Raw genomic sequence first — 17,619 nt, forward strand, 5'->3', positions numbered from 1 at the left:
TTATATTATATTATATTATATTATATTCACAACTTTTTATGAATTACTGAATCAGTGCGCCCCAGGGCAGCTGTGGCTACAATGTAGCTTGCCATCACCAGTGTGTGAATGTGTGTGTGAATGGGTGGATGACTGAATGTAGTATAAAGTGCTTTGGGGTCCATAGGGACCACATAAAGCGCTATACAAATACAGGCCATTTACCATTTTACCATTTATAAAAAGCATCAATACTGAGGTTGACTTAAATAATAGTGTCTTTCATCAGTGGAACTGCATCAGAACTGTTGTTTCTTTATTTTCACTCCAAAAACTTCATTTTACATTTACTTCACATTTTTCACCTGCTGTCTTCACCACTGGGTCTGTGTAAACAAAAACAATGACAATATATGTAGTTTTAATATGCATCTTCCTTAGACTGTAACTTGTATTCCTCCTAAAATGGACACAAGAAATGGAAGCAGTTTTCTGCTGGACAAAAATGTATCATATTGCAGTCTAATTATTAAAATAAGTGTATAGAAAGGACAGGAATTCAAAAACAATGAGCTAATGCTGAAAGTGCAACTTTCATTCTATAATGAAAAGTGCAGGGTAGTTTTTATCTGGGGGGTTTTGCTAGTATTGTACAAAAGGGGTATATTATAATATTATATATATTATATTTCTCCCTTGAGTTTGGGGCTTTGGAAATGTCATTTCAGGAGCTTAATGGAACATTTCTGAACAACTGCAGTACAAGATCATCTGTTCAAATAACTGTGCGTAAATACAAGTTATCCAATATGGCACCACTTTGCCAAAGTCTAAAAATATGAATAAAAATGGGTCTGAGGGTTCTCCTCCAAGAAATTTGGAAGATCAAATTCCCAAATTCTTGATTTAAGGTCATTTTTAAAAATTTGTAAGAATACAAGTAGTAAATAAGCCCTCCATCTGCTGAAACACACGATCAGAAAAGGGTGTGGTGACTGGCAAAATTGTGCTCACCAAACACGTGGTACAAACCTTTAAACTGAATAGTTTTTGTGCTTCTTTTTTTTTAAAGTTAGATGTAATCAGTAGCATGTCCACTCTGTGCCGCGTAATCAAACTTTACCCTGCATGTAGCTGTTGACATAGTGTTAAACGACAGTAGTCTGGTGATTTTTTTTTTTCTTAAATGTACTTCAAACAGGTAGATTTACATATAATCTATATTAATTACACATAAAGTGAAAAGTTATAAGAATTTTGTTCTTCTAATTTAGATGATTATGACTCATGAAAACCAGAAATACAGTAGTTCACTTAGTTATAATTATTAATTAACATTAATTAATAATCGCATTATTTTCTTTATCAATTCATTTTCAATGTAAGTGGATTGGGATTCAAAAGGCATAAATACAGCATGTCCTTTGTTCAGTAAATTCATCCACAATCACAATCGTCCAGATGACGATAATCAACACCCTCCACAAGGAGGGGCAAGTGAGCCACAGCAGGTCGTTGGTGGAAAGACTGGCTGTTCACAGAGTGCTCTAACAATGCATATTAGTGGAAAGCTGACTGGAAGGCAAAAGCAACAGCGGTATCCGCTGGCTAGAGAGGCTCAAATCAACTTTCGTGAGACAAAAGTCAATTTGAATGAATTACTCATGTTACTCAGGACTTCATGGGGAGTGGACTAAGGCTGGTGTCAGAGCATTAATAACTACCAACTGTTGTGTCCTAGTAGCAAGCACTCCTGAACCAGATACGGTGTCAGAAGAGTCTTACCTGGACTGAAGAGAGAAACAGAAACTTTTAAAATAAAGGTAAATTTTGCATTTCATTTGGAACTCAAGATCCTGGAGGCTGATGGAGGAGTGGAGAGACACAGACTCCAAGGTGTGAGAAGTTTCTGGGTGCATGGCATCTGCTGGTGTTTGTGGTGGTTAGTCCAAAGTCAACTTAGCTTCTACCAAGAGATTTTAGAGCATGTCAGCTTCCACCTGCTGACAGGCTGATTTCTTTAGCAGCTGCCCACAGTGCCAAAGCTACAACCAAATGATTTGCTGGCCACGTTATTGCTGTGCTTAATGGACCAGCCAACTCACCTAATCAGAACACCACAGAGAATCTCCAAATATGAGACATCATCACGAGGAAGATAAGAAACACTCGACCGAAAAGAGCTGAAGGCGGTTACCAGTTTGGCTCAGTGACCGAGCCAACGAAGATATGCAGCTGCCCAGGTTGGACTCTGACCTGAGGGTCTTTGCTGTGCGCTTTCTTGTCTCTTCTTCACTAATCTGTCTAACAAAGACTAGAAAGCCCAAAAGAGACAATTAGAAAAAAACCCAACCTGGTTATCAGTAATACATTAGCAGTACTACAACCTGATCACCTCCAGCTTAGGCTGCTGTAATTCATGGTAAAGGAGCCCAAAACCAAGTACAGTGTGAAATGAACATACAGTACTTACAGAAGTTGAACATTTCTGTAATACTAGTTATTTTTTGACCTCATAAAATACTCTAATAATCTAATAGAAATACTGGATGGATTTTTTATGCCATAATTATTCAAATTAAAGTTTAAAAATGCTCAAATGATTTCACTTAACATCCACCAAATACAGAATACATGAAAGCTTATCTTTTTTTTACTAAAATGCACTAGAATTAAGTTTTTCGTGTTTTTCAGTTGTTCAAATAAATTCAGTTTGTCCTTGATCATCATCACTGAACAACTGAATAATGTCATTTTATTATTGTCTTTATGTCATACTGTCATATGATTGAAAAGTCTCATGACTGTATTGCTGTTCATGCCACCACTTACAGTAAAAATGAAAATAAAAGTTTCTTCATAACACTGTATTGTGCAACTCCTGAAACCAGAATGTCAGCTTCTTTGGAGGAATCTCTGCTGCGTTTCAGTCATTTCTCCCTTTCCTCTATTCTGTCTGATGAAAGTCAAACCACATCATCATCATCATCATCATCATCATTATTATTATTACCATAATACAAGATTCCACTGTAATGTAAAACAATGCAACAATGACAGAGGCTGGAGTTTGAGAACAACACGACAAACGGGAGACAGGAAGTAGGGATTTTCTGACAGTTACGGGTTAGAAGGAAATGAATTGTGGAAACCACATGTGGTCAAGAGAATTCTCCAGAGTCCCGTGACGAGTAAGGACGATGTAAAGCGAGTCAAATGATGGTCTTCGTGGCAGGGACACAGCACATCACAGGTTGTTGCAGGAGTAGCTACTGAGAAACGTAAAAAGTAGCAGTGGTTCCCACAAGACAGTCTCGTGCGTTCCTTTAAATTCGGTGTCAGCCTCATATTATTATTAAAATTGCACTAAAGGAATGTATCAGATACAAATGTACTATATTGGTACACTTGAAATTATCTGACTACTAGCATGGAGGTTACGCAGGTGCCCTTTTTATACCTCACCTGTAGGTGTCATGCTAGATGCTGCAAATAGAATAGAATAGAAATAGAATAGAAAACTTTATTTGTCAATTTCTTCAAATGTACTTGCCATACAAAGGAATTGAAATTCACACTGTCCCATGCGTAGACATTGACAACAATAAAGTGCAGATGCACAACAAAAACAACCCTAACAATAAGGTAATATTAAATAGGTAACAGGATAGACAAGACCTAAAAATAAATAAAAATAAAGTGTTCCAACAGTGTTCCCTGGAAAATAGTATACTAGTCTACTTGAGGTAGTCCCAGGTTGTGGTTGGTAGGGGTTTTTGTTTTAATGCAGCATAAGACTATAGCAGCAGTAATAGTAATATAATAATATAAATAGTGCTAAAAGAAATACTAAAAATATATAGCAGCAGGTGTGTGCAATTGTAATGCAGAGGTAATTGTTTGCAGTCAGGAATGTTTTCCAGTTCTTGGTTCAGAGAGTGTTTCCTTGTTGGAGAGTGTGCGTGGATGGGGGGTGGGGTTCCAGTAAACCATATTTCCCTGGGAACATGCGAATGCATACATTTAGCCTCCCAGCCTGAGTAACAGAGGACAAAAGACCTTAGACAAGCAAGTAACCAAGAAGCTGGTGGTTACTGTGAGAGACACCCAGAGTCTAGAAAAAATCAGGTCCAGACCTGAGGCCAACAGAGCATCTGAGACCTGTGCACCAAGGCTGAACGCTCCAAGAAGAAAACAAACAAAAGAAAGATGCGCCATGCTCGTAGGATAATTCCCACAAAGAATTAAAAATAGAATTACTGCAAAGGAACCTTAAAATATATTAATTACTTATACCCTGGCAGGGCCTCTTTGGATGAAGGTGTCTAGTGATAATGGCTGAAACACGTAATGAATCCAAGGTCCACTACTGATGATATGTCCCAAATTTAAAATGATAATCTAGATCAATCTTTAATCCCTAAACCTAACCAAGGAAGGAAAATGGCAGATTAGCCTGGGTAAAAGAGCGAACGTTGAGGCACACAACGATGTGTGCAGCTGGCAAAGTTTCTGGGCTGCCTTTCCTCATAACAGCCGTCCCTAAAGAGTCTCCCCATCTAAAGCAATGCATTATCAGGGACTGTAACATCTAGTCCTTTTAACCAAATGAAGTACCGCGTTATATAACACAGTAATTAAATTTGTATCTAGATGTGTTTGGCTGCTCAATGTAGGGAGTTAAAAGTATAAAATATAAAGAAAATATGAGGAAGCACGAATTACCAGACCAACCGGACCTAACTTGCTTTACACTGCTGTCATTTATGCTGTAAATGTTGGCATGAGGACAACGTGGTTCCCCATAGAAACTGAGTATTCCTGGGAAAGAACTAGAAAGTAAATCCAATTCTTCGGCACACATAGAAGGAGGCATTTTAAGTGCTTTTCATTCCTTTGTGTCATGGACAAGAAAAGTGAAAAGACTCAAATGTAGATTTAAAGATTTAATTGAACGCTTTTTGCACTATTTGCAGTTGTTCAGAAATTTACTGAAACTGTGCAATTCACAACTGTTCTGTTCTCATGGGTTGTTGATTCAGTTAAGCAGTAATTGCTTTTACCGGAGAGGCTGGAGGTGCGTCTTCTCAGTTTTCACAGCCACAGCTGCATCTAAGGGTACTCTTTTTGTCTACAGGCCAGGGAGCTGGTAAGTATTTCTTTGTGTGTAGAGTGGACAGGGATGTTTCCCCAGAATGGAGAGGCAGGTGGGCACACAAGGATAAGATCAGCAGCCGAATGATCCAGTAAGGGAAGGGCAGGAGAACCGTTGGAACCGTAGATTCATATCAGTTGTGTGTGGAATCTGGCAGTTACAATTACTACTTGTATAACATAAGTACAGTTACATCATGAACATTCCCACACATGCATGTACACAACAGAGAGATAGAAAGAACGCAACCTGAGAGGACATAAGGATCACGACAAGTACCTCCACAAAACTACATAAGTGTCAACAAGTCCCCAGCCACCACTCTTTTCTTTATATTTTGTTATGAAAATGAGAAATATGTGCAGGGATTTATTGAAACATCCAAACATACACGAAAATACTGTGCACAATACAATTAACTTGAAAGTCAATGTTTGGTATGACCATCTTTATTCTTCAACACAAGCTTTGGTGTAATTTCTTTAATAGTTCTTCACGCCTCTTGAAGGACCTTCAAAGGTCTTCTTTGGGTGTTTCTGCCTTTTCTTCTGTTCTCTGTCAAGATAATCCCGTGCTGCTTTAATAATGTTGAGCGTTGAGGTTCAGGCTCTGAGGAGGCCAATCTTCTGGGGCTCGCTGCCATGCTGAAAATGAAACAGTTTCCAATCAAATGGTTTCAAAATGTTAATGCGTGGTGGATCAAAACCTGACAGTAGTTGACGAGGCTTCAGCAGGGCTGGACTGGGACAAAAAATCGGCCCGGGCATTTTGACTAGAGACCGGCCCACCAGGATAAAGATTGAAAATGTGACGCCATTCAGGGGTAAAACCGCAAAGGATTCTGGGAACTTGTGGCAAGAGGTAATAGCGATAAAAAGAAACCCAAAAAATGCCAAGAAGCTGTTGTATTATTAACTGCAATAGCTGGTCGCATGACAGCCATGGAAAGCCGACGGGTAAAGAGATCGTTTTTTTTTTTATCGGATTACGTAGTTGAAGAGAAATTTTTTAAGCCATGTTTCCGAAGTAAGAGCCGACGGATAGCCTGGATATACCAAATATAATGTCCCAGAACACTCCAGCTCACATGTTAGTCTGCTCCAAGCATTCCCACAAAGGTCAGAGTTTTGTAGTAGTTAATACGTCCTTTTTCTTAACATAATTGGTGATATAGGTTACAAGTCTGGCGCTGAACAGAAATTGTCGCGCTATGCTCCTTTATTTATTGTGCATAAATAGTAAATTGTCCTGACACAATATTGCGTTTCGCTTCTGTTATTATGGTACATTGACAAAAACATACTTTTATTCACAGGATAAAACTGTTGTTTTGTATCACTAATTGTCCAGTGCGATTACAGCATACAATATTATTGTCACTGCTACATTTCTGTAATGCTGCCAGAAATTATTTCCACTACTAATTAATTACCGTTGAGCTCAAAGGTCCTATTAATAAACGGTTAACGAATGTGTATTTATGACGACGATTTGTGAGACTGGTAAACTTACCTTTGTTCGTACGATGGTCTTTCGTTCTACACGGTGCATTTCAAGGTCCTGTACCCATCCGTCGGTAAACTGTACCTGGGCTTGTTGCAGTGACCTGAAGTTACTAAACTTCATGAGTGTATGCACTCACTCCAAGAACCGTATAATTATAAATATGAGCGTGGTGAAAGTTGGGCAGCACGCTAACGTCTTTTGTCCCTCTGTGTGCTCGTAAGGGTCTGACCCTTTCACTCCTTTGATTTTTCCTCGTATCTTTTCTTTGTCTTTTCGTCGAGTCTGTCTTTGTACGGACCGGCATTGTTCTCCTTTTGTTCTGTACAAAAAACAAGAAGGTAATGGAACCGGAGAATGAACGTTTTGCGGTGCTGCAAACGCTTGCATTTGATGCGGTACTTGGATTGTTTTGCCACGAGTTCCCGGCATGCAATGCACGAAAATCACGTGATTGCTAAACAGGGGGGAGGGTGCATCCGGCCTCCTCGGCTGTAATTGGTCCAGCCCAGAGTCGATCATGACCAATTGGCCAATCCAACACCTTTCATTATATATACCCTTCCTAAAAAAAAAAAAAAAAATCCATCGGCCCATAAAAACAAAAAATCGCCAGCGGCCCACCGGGCAAATGCCCGGTATGCCCGATGGCCAGTCCAGCTATGGGCTTCAGTCAACAGTAGATGGATCAACTCAAGGGCCGGATGCATCACTCAGGTCCAAATTTGTTATCTTTGGCAATTTTCATAGATTCGACTAAAGAAATGGGAATAAATCATGTGTTTTTGCCACAGACTGCTGATTAAAAAGGGCCTTAAGATACAAGTTAAATTTGGTTCTTTGCTAAGTTGTCTGTTATGAGCAGACGAAACACTGGCCCATCGTTCATACCTCAGTGTTAAGTGACCTAACAAAAAAACTAAACTAAACCAAAAAAGTAAGAAATATCCCCCTGAAAATGTTCAGGTAGCTAGACTGGACTGAAAATGAGTGTAGGGGAAAAAAAAGTTATAGTCTAGAAGGAAAAATACAAAGAAATGAGTGTCGGTTCAAGAGTTTTGCACAGCTGTGAAATAAAAAAAAACGCATAACAAGTCATAATGTATAATTCAAAGACAGTTATTTTTACTTCACAAACGCAGGCAGTTATGCAGATTTTTCACTCTATAAACTCAAATCTGTTCATATAAATGTAGAACTGCTGCTCACTCTGCTGTGGAAACTCTGAGTATCACCTCCAGTTGAAGTTAAGTTAAAAGACACTTCATTAGTTTGGTATTTTGCTGTTGTGTGTGTGTGTGTGTGTGTGTGTGTGTGTGTGTGTGTGTGTGTGTGTGTGTGTGTGTGTTTTCACAAAGATCAAAAGGAAGAAGGAAGCGCTTGATCGCCCTACGGGGGAGTAGCTCTGGGCTAGAGGTTACTGTACACTGTATTTGCTGCTGACTGCGGTCAAGTGAGCCCTCACTTACGAAGTCGCAGTCAAGCTAGCCGCCCCGCCAGCCGCACCGAAAATGTGGTTGCACTACTCTTACGTATATTAAGGAATGGGTGAAGACCGGCTTAGAAACGCAGTGTTTTGTGTCCGAATTTACTCAACTATACTTTTAATGTCCTCATCTTTGACCTCAGATTACAGGAAAACTGTAAGAGGTGACGCAGATATTTCACTGGATTATGACTCTGGGTGACCCCCACTCTGCACCCTGTGATCCACAGCCAAAATTACTGTACGGATTTTGAGAAAATTCATAGCAAAATCTTCCCATTTTGCTTTACTGTACTTTATACATTGACATCTTTGAGCTCCGATTACAGGAAAACTGTAAGAGGTGACGCAGATATTTCACTGGATTATGAATCTAGGCTGTCGCCACTCTGCACCCTGTCATCCACAGCCAAAATTACTGTACAGTTTTTGAGAAAATTGATAGTAAACTTTGCACAATTTACTGTACTATACTCTATATATTCTCATCTTTAAACTCAGATTACAGAAAAACTGTAAGAGGTGACGCAGATATTTCACTGGATTATGAATCTAGGCTGTCGCCACTCTGCACCCTGTCATCCACAGCCAAAATTACTGTACGGTTTTTGGGAAAATCCATAGTAAATATGCACAATTTACTCTACTGTACTCTATATATTCTCATCTTTGAGCTCAGATTACAGGGAAACTGTAAGAGGTGACACAGATATCTCACTGGATTCTGACTCTAGGCTGTCGCCACTCTTCACCCTGTGATCCACAGCCAAAATTACTGTACGGTTTTTGAGAAAATTGATAGTAAACTTTGCACAATTTACTCTACTGTACTTTTAATATCCTTGTCTTTAACCTCAGATTACAGAAAAACTGTAAGAGGTGACGCAGATATTTCACTGGATTCTGACTCTGGGTGACCCCCACTCTGCACCCTGTGATCCACAGCAAAAATTACTGTACAGATTTTGAGAAAATTGATAGTAAACTTTGCACAATTTACTGTACTATACTCTATATATTCTCATCTTTGAGCTCAGATTACAGGAAAACTGTAAGAGGTGACGCAGATATTTCACTGGATTATGAATCTAGGCTGTCGCCACTCTGCACCCTGTCATCCACAGCCAAAATTACTGTATGGTTTTTGAGAAAATTGATAGTAAAATCTTCCCATTTTGCTTTACTGTACTCTACATATTGACATCTTTGAGCTCAGATTACAGGAAAACTATAAGAGGTGACACAGATATCTCACTGGATTATGACTCTGGGTGACCCCCACTCTGCACCCTGTGATCCACAGCCAAAATTACTGTACGGATTTTGAGAAAATTGATAGTAAACTTTGCACAATTTACTGTACTGTACTTTATATATTGACATCTTTGAGCTCAGATTACAGGAAAACTGTAAGAGGTGACGCAGATATCTCACTGGATTATGACTCTAGGCTGTCGCCACTCTTCACCCTGTGATCCACAGAAAAAATTACTGTACGGTTTTTGAGAAAATTGATAGTAAACTTTGCACAATTTACTCTACTGTACTTTTAATATTCTCATCTTTGACCTCAGATTACAGGAAAACTATAAGAGGTGACGCAGATATCTCACTGGATTATGACTCTGGGTGACCCCCACTCTGCACCCTGTGATCCACAGCCAAAATTACTGTACGGATTTCTGATAAAATTAAATCCTATTCCATTACCAAACAAAATGAGTTCATTGAAGTATTTGCTTAACTACAAGAAATGTCTTTCCACACACAATTTAAATTTTTCAAAATGTCATTCACACACCACCTCAAGTATCAACTTCAGTTTTAGACATTATTTATTCAGTGCTTAATCACAACAATAGTCAACTTAAGGCACTTACATAATAAGTTAAACCTTACAATAATACATACAGAGAAAAACCCAACAATCATATGACCCCCTATGAGCAACAGTGGGAAGGAAAAACTCCCTTTTAACAGGAAGAAACCTCCGGCAGAACCAGGCTCAGGGAGGGGCGGCCATCTGCCTCAACCGGTCAGGGTGAGAAATTACATTTCTCAGATTACTGATTTCTCATATTACTACTACACAGTTTAGATACACTCAACAAAAATATAAACGCAACACCTTTGTTACTGCTCCCATTCCCCATGGGATGGACGTAGAGACCGAAAATTCATTCCAGATACACAATATAACCATCCCTCCCAAACAGTGGTCACAAATCAGTCCAAATGTGTGGTAGTGGGCACATCTGCCATATTGAGATAATCCATCCCACCTCACAGGTGTGCCACATCAGGATGCTGATCTGACATCATGAGTAGTGCACAGGTGTACCTCAGACTGCCCACAACAAAAGGCCACTACTGATGATATGTCCCAAATTTAAAATGATAATCTAGATCAATCTTTAATCCCTAAACCTAACCAAGGAAGGAAAATGGCAGATTAGCCTGGGTAAAAGAGCGAACGTTGAGGCACACAACGATGTGTGCAGCTGGCAAAGTTTCTGGGCTGCCTTTCCTCATAACAGCCGTCCCTAAAGAGTCTCCCCATCTAAAGCAATGCATTATCAGGGACTGTAACATCTAGTCCTTTTAACCAAATGAAGTACCGCGTTATATAACACAGTAATTAAATTTGTATCTAGATGTGTTTGGCTGCTCAATGTAGGGAGTTGAAAGTATAAAATATAAAGAAAATATGAGGAAGCACGAATTACCAGACCAACCGGACCTAACTTGCTTTACACTGCTGTCATTTATGCTGTAAATGTTGGCATGAGGACAACGTGGTTCCCCATAGAAACTGAGTATTCCTGGGAAAGAACTAGAAAGTAAATCCAATTCTTCGGCACACATAGAAGGAGGCATTTTAAGTGCTTTTCATTCCTTTGTGTCATGGACAAGAAAAGTGAAAAGACTCAAATGTAGATTTAAAGATTTAATTGAACACTTTTTGCACTATTTGCAGTTGTTCAGAAATTTACTGAAACTGTGCGATTCACAACTGTTCTGTTCTCATGGGTTGTTGATTCAGTTAAGCAGTAATTGCTTTTACAGGAGAGGCTGGAGGTGCGTCTTCTCAGTTTTCACAGCCACAGCTGCATCTAAGGGTACTCTTTTTGTCTACAGGCCAGGGAGCTGGTAAGTATTTCTTTGTGTGTAGAGTGGACAGGGATGTTTCCCCAGAATGGAGAGGCAGGTGGGCACACAAGGATAAGATCAGCAGCCGAATGATCCAGTAAGGGAAGGGCAGGAGAACCGTTGGAACCGTAGATTCATATCAGTTGTGTGTGGAATCTGGAATCTGGCAGTTACAATTACTACTTGTATAACATAAGTACAGTTACATCATGAACATTCCCACACATGCATGTACACAACAGAGAGATAGAAAGAACGCAACCTGAGAGGACATAAGGATCACGACAAGTACCTCCACAAAACTACATAAGTGTCAACAAGTCCCCAGCCACCACTCTTTTCTTTATATTTTGTTATGAAAATGAGAAATATGTGCAGGGATTTATTGAAACATCCAAACATACACGAAAATACTGTGCACAATACAATTAACTTGAAAGTCAATGTTTGGTATGACCATCTTTATTCTTCAACACAAGCTTTGGTGTAATTTCTTTAATAGTTCTTCACGCCTCTTGAAGGACCTTCAAAGGTCTTCTTTGGGTGTTTCTGCCTTTTCTTCTGTTCTCTGTCAAGATAATCCCGTGCTGCTTTAATAATGTTGAGCGTTGAGGTTCAGGCTCTGAGGAGGCCAATCTTCTGGGGCTCGCTGCCATGCTGAAAATGAAACAGTTTCCAATCAAATGGTTTCAAAATGTTAATGCGTGGTGGATCAAAACCTGACAGTAGTTGACGAGGCTTCAGTCAACAGTAGATGGATCAACTCAAGGGCCGGATGCATCACTCAGGTCCAAATTTGTTATCTTTGGCAATTTTCATAGATTCGACTAAAGAAATGGGAATAAATCATGTGTTTTTGCCACAGACTGCTGATTAAAAAGGGCCTTAAGATACAAGTTAAATTTGGTTCTTTGCTAAGTTGTCTGTTATGAGCAGACGAAACACTGGCCCATCGTTCATACCTCAGTGTTAAGTGACCTAACAAAAAAACTAAACTAAACCAAAAAAGTAAGAAATATCCCCCTGAAAATGTTCAGGTAGCTAGACTGGACTGAAAATGAGTGTAGGGGAAAAAAAAGTTATAGTCTAGAAGGAAAAATACAAAGAAATGAGTGTCGGTTCAAGAGTTTTGCACAGCTGTGAAATAAAAAAAAAACGCATAACAAGTCATAATGTATAATTCAAAGACAGTTATTTTTACTTCACAAACGCAGGCAGTTATGCAGATTTTTCACTCTATAAACTCAAATCTGTTCATATAAATGTAGAACTGCTGCTCACTCTGCTGTGGAAACTCTGAGTATCACCTCCGGTTGAAGTTAAGTTAAAAGACACTTCATTAGTTTGGTATTTTGCTGTTTTGTGTGTGTGTGTGTGTGTGTGTGTGTGTGTGTGTGTGTGTGTGTGTGTGTGTGTGTGTGTGTGTGTGTGTGTGTTTTCACAAAGATCAAAAGGAAGAAGGAAGCGCTTGATCGCCCTACGGGGGAGTAGCTCTGGGCTAGAGGTTACTGTACACTGTATATGCTGCTTACTGGCAGAGGCCAAGTTCATTGTTGCTCACACACCGCTGCATGTGACTGTCGTTCGCAGACCACAGACGGCAGCTGACACTCCTGTTCCTACACCAGCTTTTCTTATCGCATGGCTCTGTTTACTCTGCGCATATATACGTGAGAGAAAGTCTGCCTGAAGCTGAGCGCAAAAACTGGAGATGTACTGGTTCGAGCAAGGTCTGTGCGTCCTGCCAGCGTTCCTGGTCGTCTGGTCTTCCGCCACTTTCATTATTTGTTATATCATCGCGATTTACAGGCACGACGTCGATGTAATCTTCCCGTACATAAGGTAAGTTTATTTGAAGAGCTCACACAAAGCAGCCTTTCTCTCATGCTCAACCTGATTCGGAGCCGTGGAGAACGTTTCATGAGAAAACGTCTTAGTTTCGGTTTCTTCCGCTATAACAAACACCAGCTGCGTGTAGCCTGCACATCTGTTTATTGTAGGAGACTAGCGGAAAAATGTTCTTTCACTTCGCTTTCATTAGAAGACTTTTATGTTAAGAAGAGGCAACTAAATGTTTAATATTGTACAAAACACAGTCACACAACCCACGTATTGTACGTTTAACCCGAACTGAAAATCTGCACGGGTCTTTACTCTTTGTCTTTTTCTTTTCAGCGACACAGGTGTCAGCCCCCCAGAAAGCTGCATTTTTGGTCTGATGACTTTTATTTCTGCATGTGCAGGTATTTGAAATTCCAGTGTGGACATCTGCAGTGTCATCTCTGCGAACTGACTCTTTTTAGGCAACTCTGGGCTTTCCCTAAGGAGGAAGCATGCTTTCCAAAGATGCTTCTCACATTTCCCCTTTTTTAAGAAAATGAAAGTACAACTCATGGATTAGGGTAAATGTGTAGGTTTGCACACTCTCGTGACTCTCTGTGTTTTTTGCACAGGTGTGGGCACAATTTATGCCAGATACAAGCACGTGGAATTGCTGAGGGAGGACGCCACTAATGTGAGCGCACGCCTCAACAAAGCAGCGCTTTGGCTTGGTGTGATCTCATGTTTTGGCATGTGCATTGTTGCTACTTTCCAAGTATGTACTCACATTAAAATCACATTTAACACATCACAACTAATTCAGTGTAATTACAAGTGGTGCCTTTTCTTTTCTTTTTTCTTGATTGCAGGAAACAGTAGTGCAAATAGTCCATGATATTGGAGCAATTCTGTTTTTTGTCTGCGGCATTGTGTACATTATCCTCCAGTGTTTTATATCATTTCAAGCCCATCCGTATGGGTGCTCCAAGTATGTGTTTTGTGTGCGGGTCGCTATCGCCTCCCTTGCTGCTGTTGCATTTGTACCCAGTATCCTTTTTGAGTGTTCAAATGTCTGTGTGATTTAACTTTGTGATCATGATAACGATGATGAAGCTTTCATATATCAGGACTTAGAAAAATAAGTCATCTGGTCCTTCTTAGGTTTGAAAATGATTTAAATACAACTTTAGATGAACAATAATATGTGACGTATTATACCGTCATTATTTACTTATTTATATTTATTTATATTATTTATAACAAAAACTAAGCTGAAATGCAGAAGCAGTGTAGTACTGAAACTTTTTTTACTAGTCCCTCACATCGACTTTTAAAATAAATAATAGCACTGTGTATCATGTTATGTTCTATTCACCTGAAATTAGCCAAGACAAAGTTTTAAACAACCTTAGTTGTACATAATATGCAGTATAAATAACAGCCAAGGGTTTTAAAATGATTGAGAGACTGGGCAGCTCTTATGTGAAACAGCAAGTTGTTATAACGATTAAGAGCCACCACTGAAAAGAGTCTATCCCCTGTGCTTTTAAGCCTGGATTAGGACTTATTTAAGAGCAGCTGGTTTAGAGGCCTCAGTGCTCTGGTAGGATTGCAGGGTTTCAAAAGTGTGGCACCAAACCCTTGAGACTTAAAACCAAGTAAGAGAATTTTAAACTGAATACTGAAATGGAGTGGAAACCAGTCTAAGTAGGCCAGTGTAGGTGTAATGTGTTCACGTCGTTTCTTTCCCGTCAAAAGGCGAGCAGCTGCATTTCGAAAAGCTTGCAGGCAATAAAGACTGATCAGAGCCAACATATAAAGAGTTTCAGTAATCTAAAGAAGAAGTAATAAAAGCAAAGTCAGACTGTATTTACATAATTTTAACCCCTGCTGAGGGCCGGCAGTCTTTTTATTACAACCTGATATATAAACTTTTTTTTTGACTTTATTTTTCTCTTGGCAATATGTAAATGTATGACCTGCAGAATATTATGATTAGTGTCATTTCCTGTATCGACTCAGTGTTTTCCTTCACGGATAACTCAGCTGTCATCTGTGCATTTTACGTGAAACAAACGGAGCTGCACAGACAAAAGCATGACAAGGTAGGCCACAGTGTGTCAGCACATTGCATCAGATCACAGCACAGATCAGGAATAAAACGTATAGTGTCAAAATAGTGACATAAAGTGTCAAAATGTGGGAAATGTTTGGGGGGTTTTTTTTGGGGGGGGGGGGGGGGTCTAATACATAGATCCAACAAACATTCCCCAACATGTCAGTGATGATTTTTGGTAAATTTACTATTGGCATTAAATGGAAGTGTGTGCATAACACAAACTTCTCACTGCCATGAGTCAGCTAAAAGAACTAGAAACCTTTTGTGGAAGTTAAGAGAGTCTGAAAAGAAGCAGCAGAGAAAAACAAATGGTGATGCAAATAATGTTCAAACGCCAATATCAGATAATATGTGAGAACTGTTTACCGTTGCCATTGTCCATTGTTCATCTGCGCTGCCTAAATGTGAGAAGTTGTGCAAAAAAGTATTCTAACAGTAAACTAGTCGAAGTATATTTGGCATCATTGGACAGAAAGTTCCAACATTTATGGACCAAAAATTATAATAATCATTATTAGATGCATAGAATTTTCTGATTTAAGCGTCTGTTTCCATCGTGCAGGACTATCCCTTCCATGTAGCCAGTGCAGTATGCGAGTGGATTGTTGCCTTTACCTTTGTCTTCTTCTTCTTCACATACATTCATGATTTCAAGGTCAGTATCTCACTGTCACACATAGTATATAGTTTTTTAATATATATTTATTCATTTGCTAAAATTCTTCTTTTTTTATTCTCCTACAGTTCTTTACCTTACGGGTGAAAGCAGAACTTGAGGATTAGTCTTGGAACATTTTGGGCCACAAACATTAAGATAAATAAGTATTTACATTTTATGTATGTATCTTTATTCCTGTCCAATTTCCCCTGGCTGAAATTTTGGTAGAATACAGTAGATACTTAAAAATATATCTATTTATGCATTTTAGTACAACTGGCTGTCTGTCACGTGTGACAGATGGAAAAACTATGCAAATACTGTATTATTACATTGTTTTTACACAAACTATTTTCAAGTGTACTTAATGTTGCCTGCTTACTTTGCACTTTGCTGTTGCCACACCAGCATGACACATTCTGTGAGAGCTCTGACTTTACATAGGAGAAGTTCATCACACAGTAAGCACATGATCGGTGCACTCAGACCACTCAGTATGTCTGTGGCTACTTGGCAGTCTGACCTGTCTTTGACTGACAGTAAATGTGTACTAGTTGTTGGTTTTGTGCAGAGGTTTATGAATTCCCAGTTTTATTGGATGACCACATTATTGCAATATCAAATTAAGGAGGAAAACCTCCTGCTGTGGATGCTCAGATTCACAGTTTTGGTTTCGGTATTTGAATCTGTCCTCTCCACATTGTTGACTCATGAAAAGTCCAACATGGTGTTTCTGACTGACATGAGTTACTGTATACTGTTCACGTTCTCAGTCATGCTAGCAGACACTCCAATATCATCTCTGGTGCTGCTACAAATGTAGATTTTCATACAGGTAATAGGAATTATGCTACTTTTTAGTAGGAATTATACAATATGAACCGAAAGTAAAGCTGGAATTCTGGAGGTTCATTCAATAGGGCTTCTGGCTGGTTTTTCACTTGTAACCTTACATCGTACGGTTTTAATCTAGGCAGAAGTTTCTGGTACCAAGTATGGATCTTGTACCTAGTAAGAAAAAGATATGTTTTTTAAGTGTGTAAGGTATGAGTCATGGATCATTTTAGGTGTGCAGGCTGACTTTAAAGTAAGGATGGCAAACTTTAGACAACTTTGATCTTAAATGAGCTGGACCAGTGGAATTACATGATAAATATGTAAAATCATAGAAAAGCTTTTGGTAATTTATTACCCAGACAGTCTTTGTCCAGTCCGCTGTCAAAAGCTTGAATTTATATAGATGACAGTGAAAAAACAGGAACTTGCTGTCATTTTCTTGTTTATCTATGAATTACTTTGGCGTAGTATGTCTGCCAAGCTCAAAAACATATCAGAATACAGTTAAAAGTACAAAGTCTATGCACTCCATCACATTTTCCAGACCTGCCGAGTGGCAAATTGGAGTCTTTACCAGGCCGATTCTGGCCCCAGGCCTTATGTTTGACACCCCATACTTAAAGGGTGTTGGACTACACCCATCTTCCACATATTGATTTTAGCAGGTGGGTGGGGTGAGACGTTTGTGGCATTGCAGCTGGTGTAATTTGGCGTAATTTATTTATTTACTTTTAGATGTTTAGAGGAAAACATCTAAAATTAAGAGCCACCGTTTTAGCCAAAAATCAGCAAAGTAAAATCACTGGGAGACTAGAAGAGGGCTGTAAAACTCTGAGAAAAATGTGTGATTTAGAGATTGTTAATATCTTCCCTTGTTCCTTTTATGTAACAAACTAGAAGGCTACTTGAAA

General features: G+C 39.2%; 1 protein-coding gene across 1 annotated transcript; it reads left to right on the forward strand.

Moving 5' to 3' along the window:
- Nucleotides 1-12,622: 12,622 nt before the first annotated feature.
- dram1 (DNA-damage regulated autophagy modulator 1) lies at nt 12,623-17,564 on the forward strand. Its single transcript, XM_082510767.1, has 7 exons — nt 12,623-13,115; nt 13,449-13,516; nt 13,727-13,869; nt 13,964-14,141; nt 15,141-15,199; nt 15,776-15,868; nt 15,958-17,564. The coding sequence occupies exons 1-7, from the start codon at nt 12,985-12,987 to the stop codon at nt 15,994-15,996; spliced, it is 711 nt and encodes a 236-aa protein (XP_082366893.1). The 5' UTR covers nt 12,623-12,984; the 3' UTR covers nt 15,997-17,564.
- Nucleotides 17,565-17,619: the final 55 nt, after the last annotated feature.

This window comes from Aulonocara stuartgranti (genome assembly GCF_965226115.1).
Source record: "Aulonocara stuartgranti genome assembly, chromosome: 17".
NCBI lineage: Eukaryota > Metazoa > Chordata > Actinopteri > Cichliformes > Cichlidae > Aulonocara > Aulonocara stuartgranti.

What these genes read in the sequence shown, in the direction of transcription:
- dram1 (XM_082510767.1), top strand. Translation starts at nt 12,985, where the DNA reads ATGTACTGGTTCGAGCAAGGTCTGTGCGTCCTGCCAGCGTTCCTGGTC. An exon ending in GCATTGTTGCTACTTTCCAA is followed by an intron (nt 13,870 to 13,963) that starts GTATGTACTCAC and finishes TCTTGATTGCAG; the next exon opens with GAAACAGTAGTGCAAATAGT. An exon ending in CATACATTCATGATTTCAAG is followed by an intron (nt 15,869 to 15,957) that starts GTCAGTATCTCA and finishes ATTCTCCTACAG; the next exon opens with TTCTTTACCTTACGGGTGAA.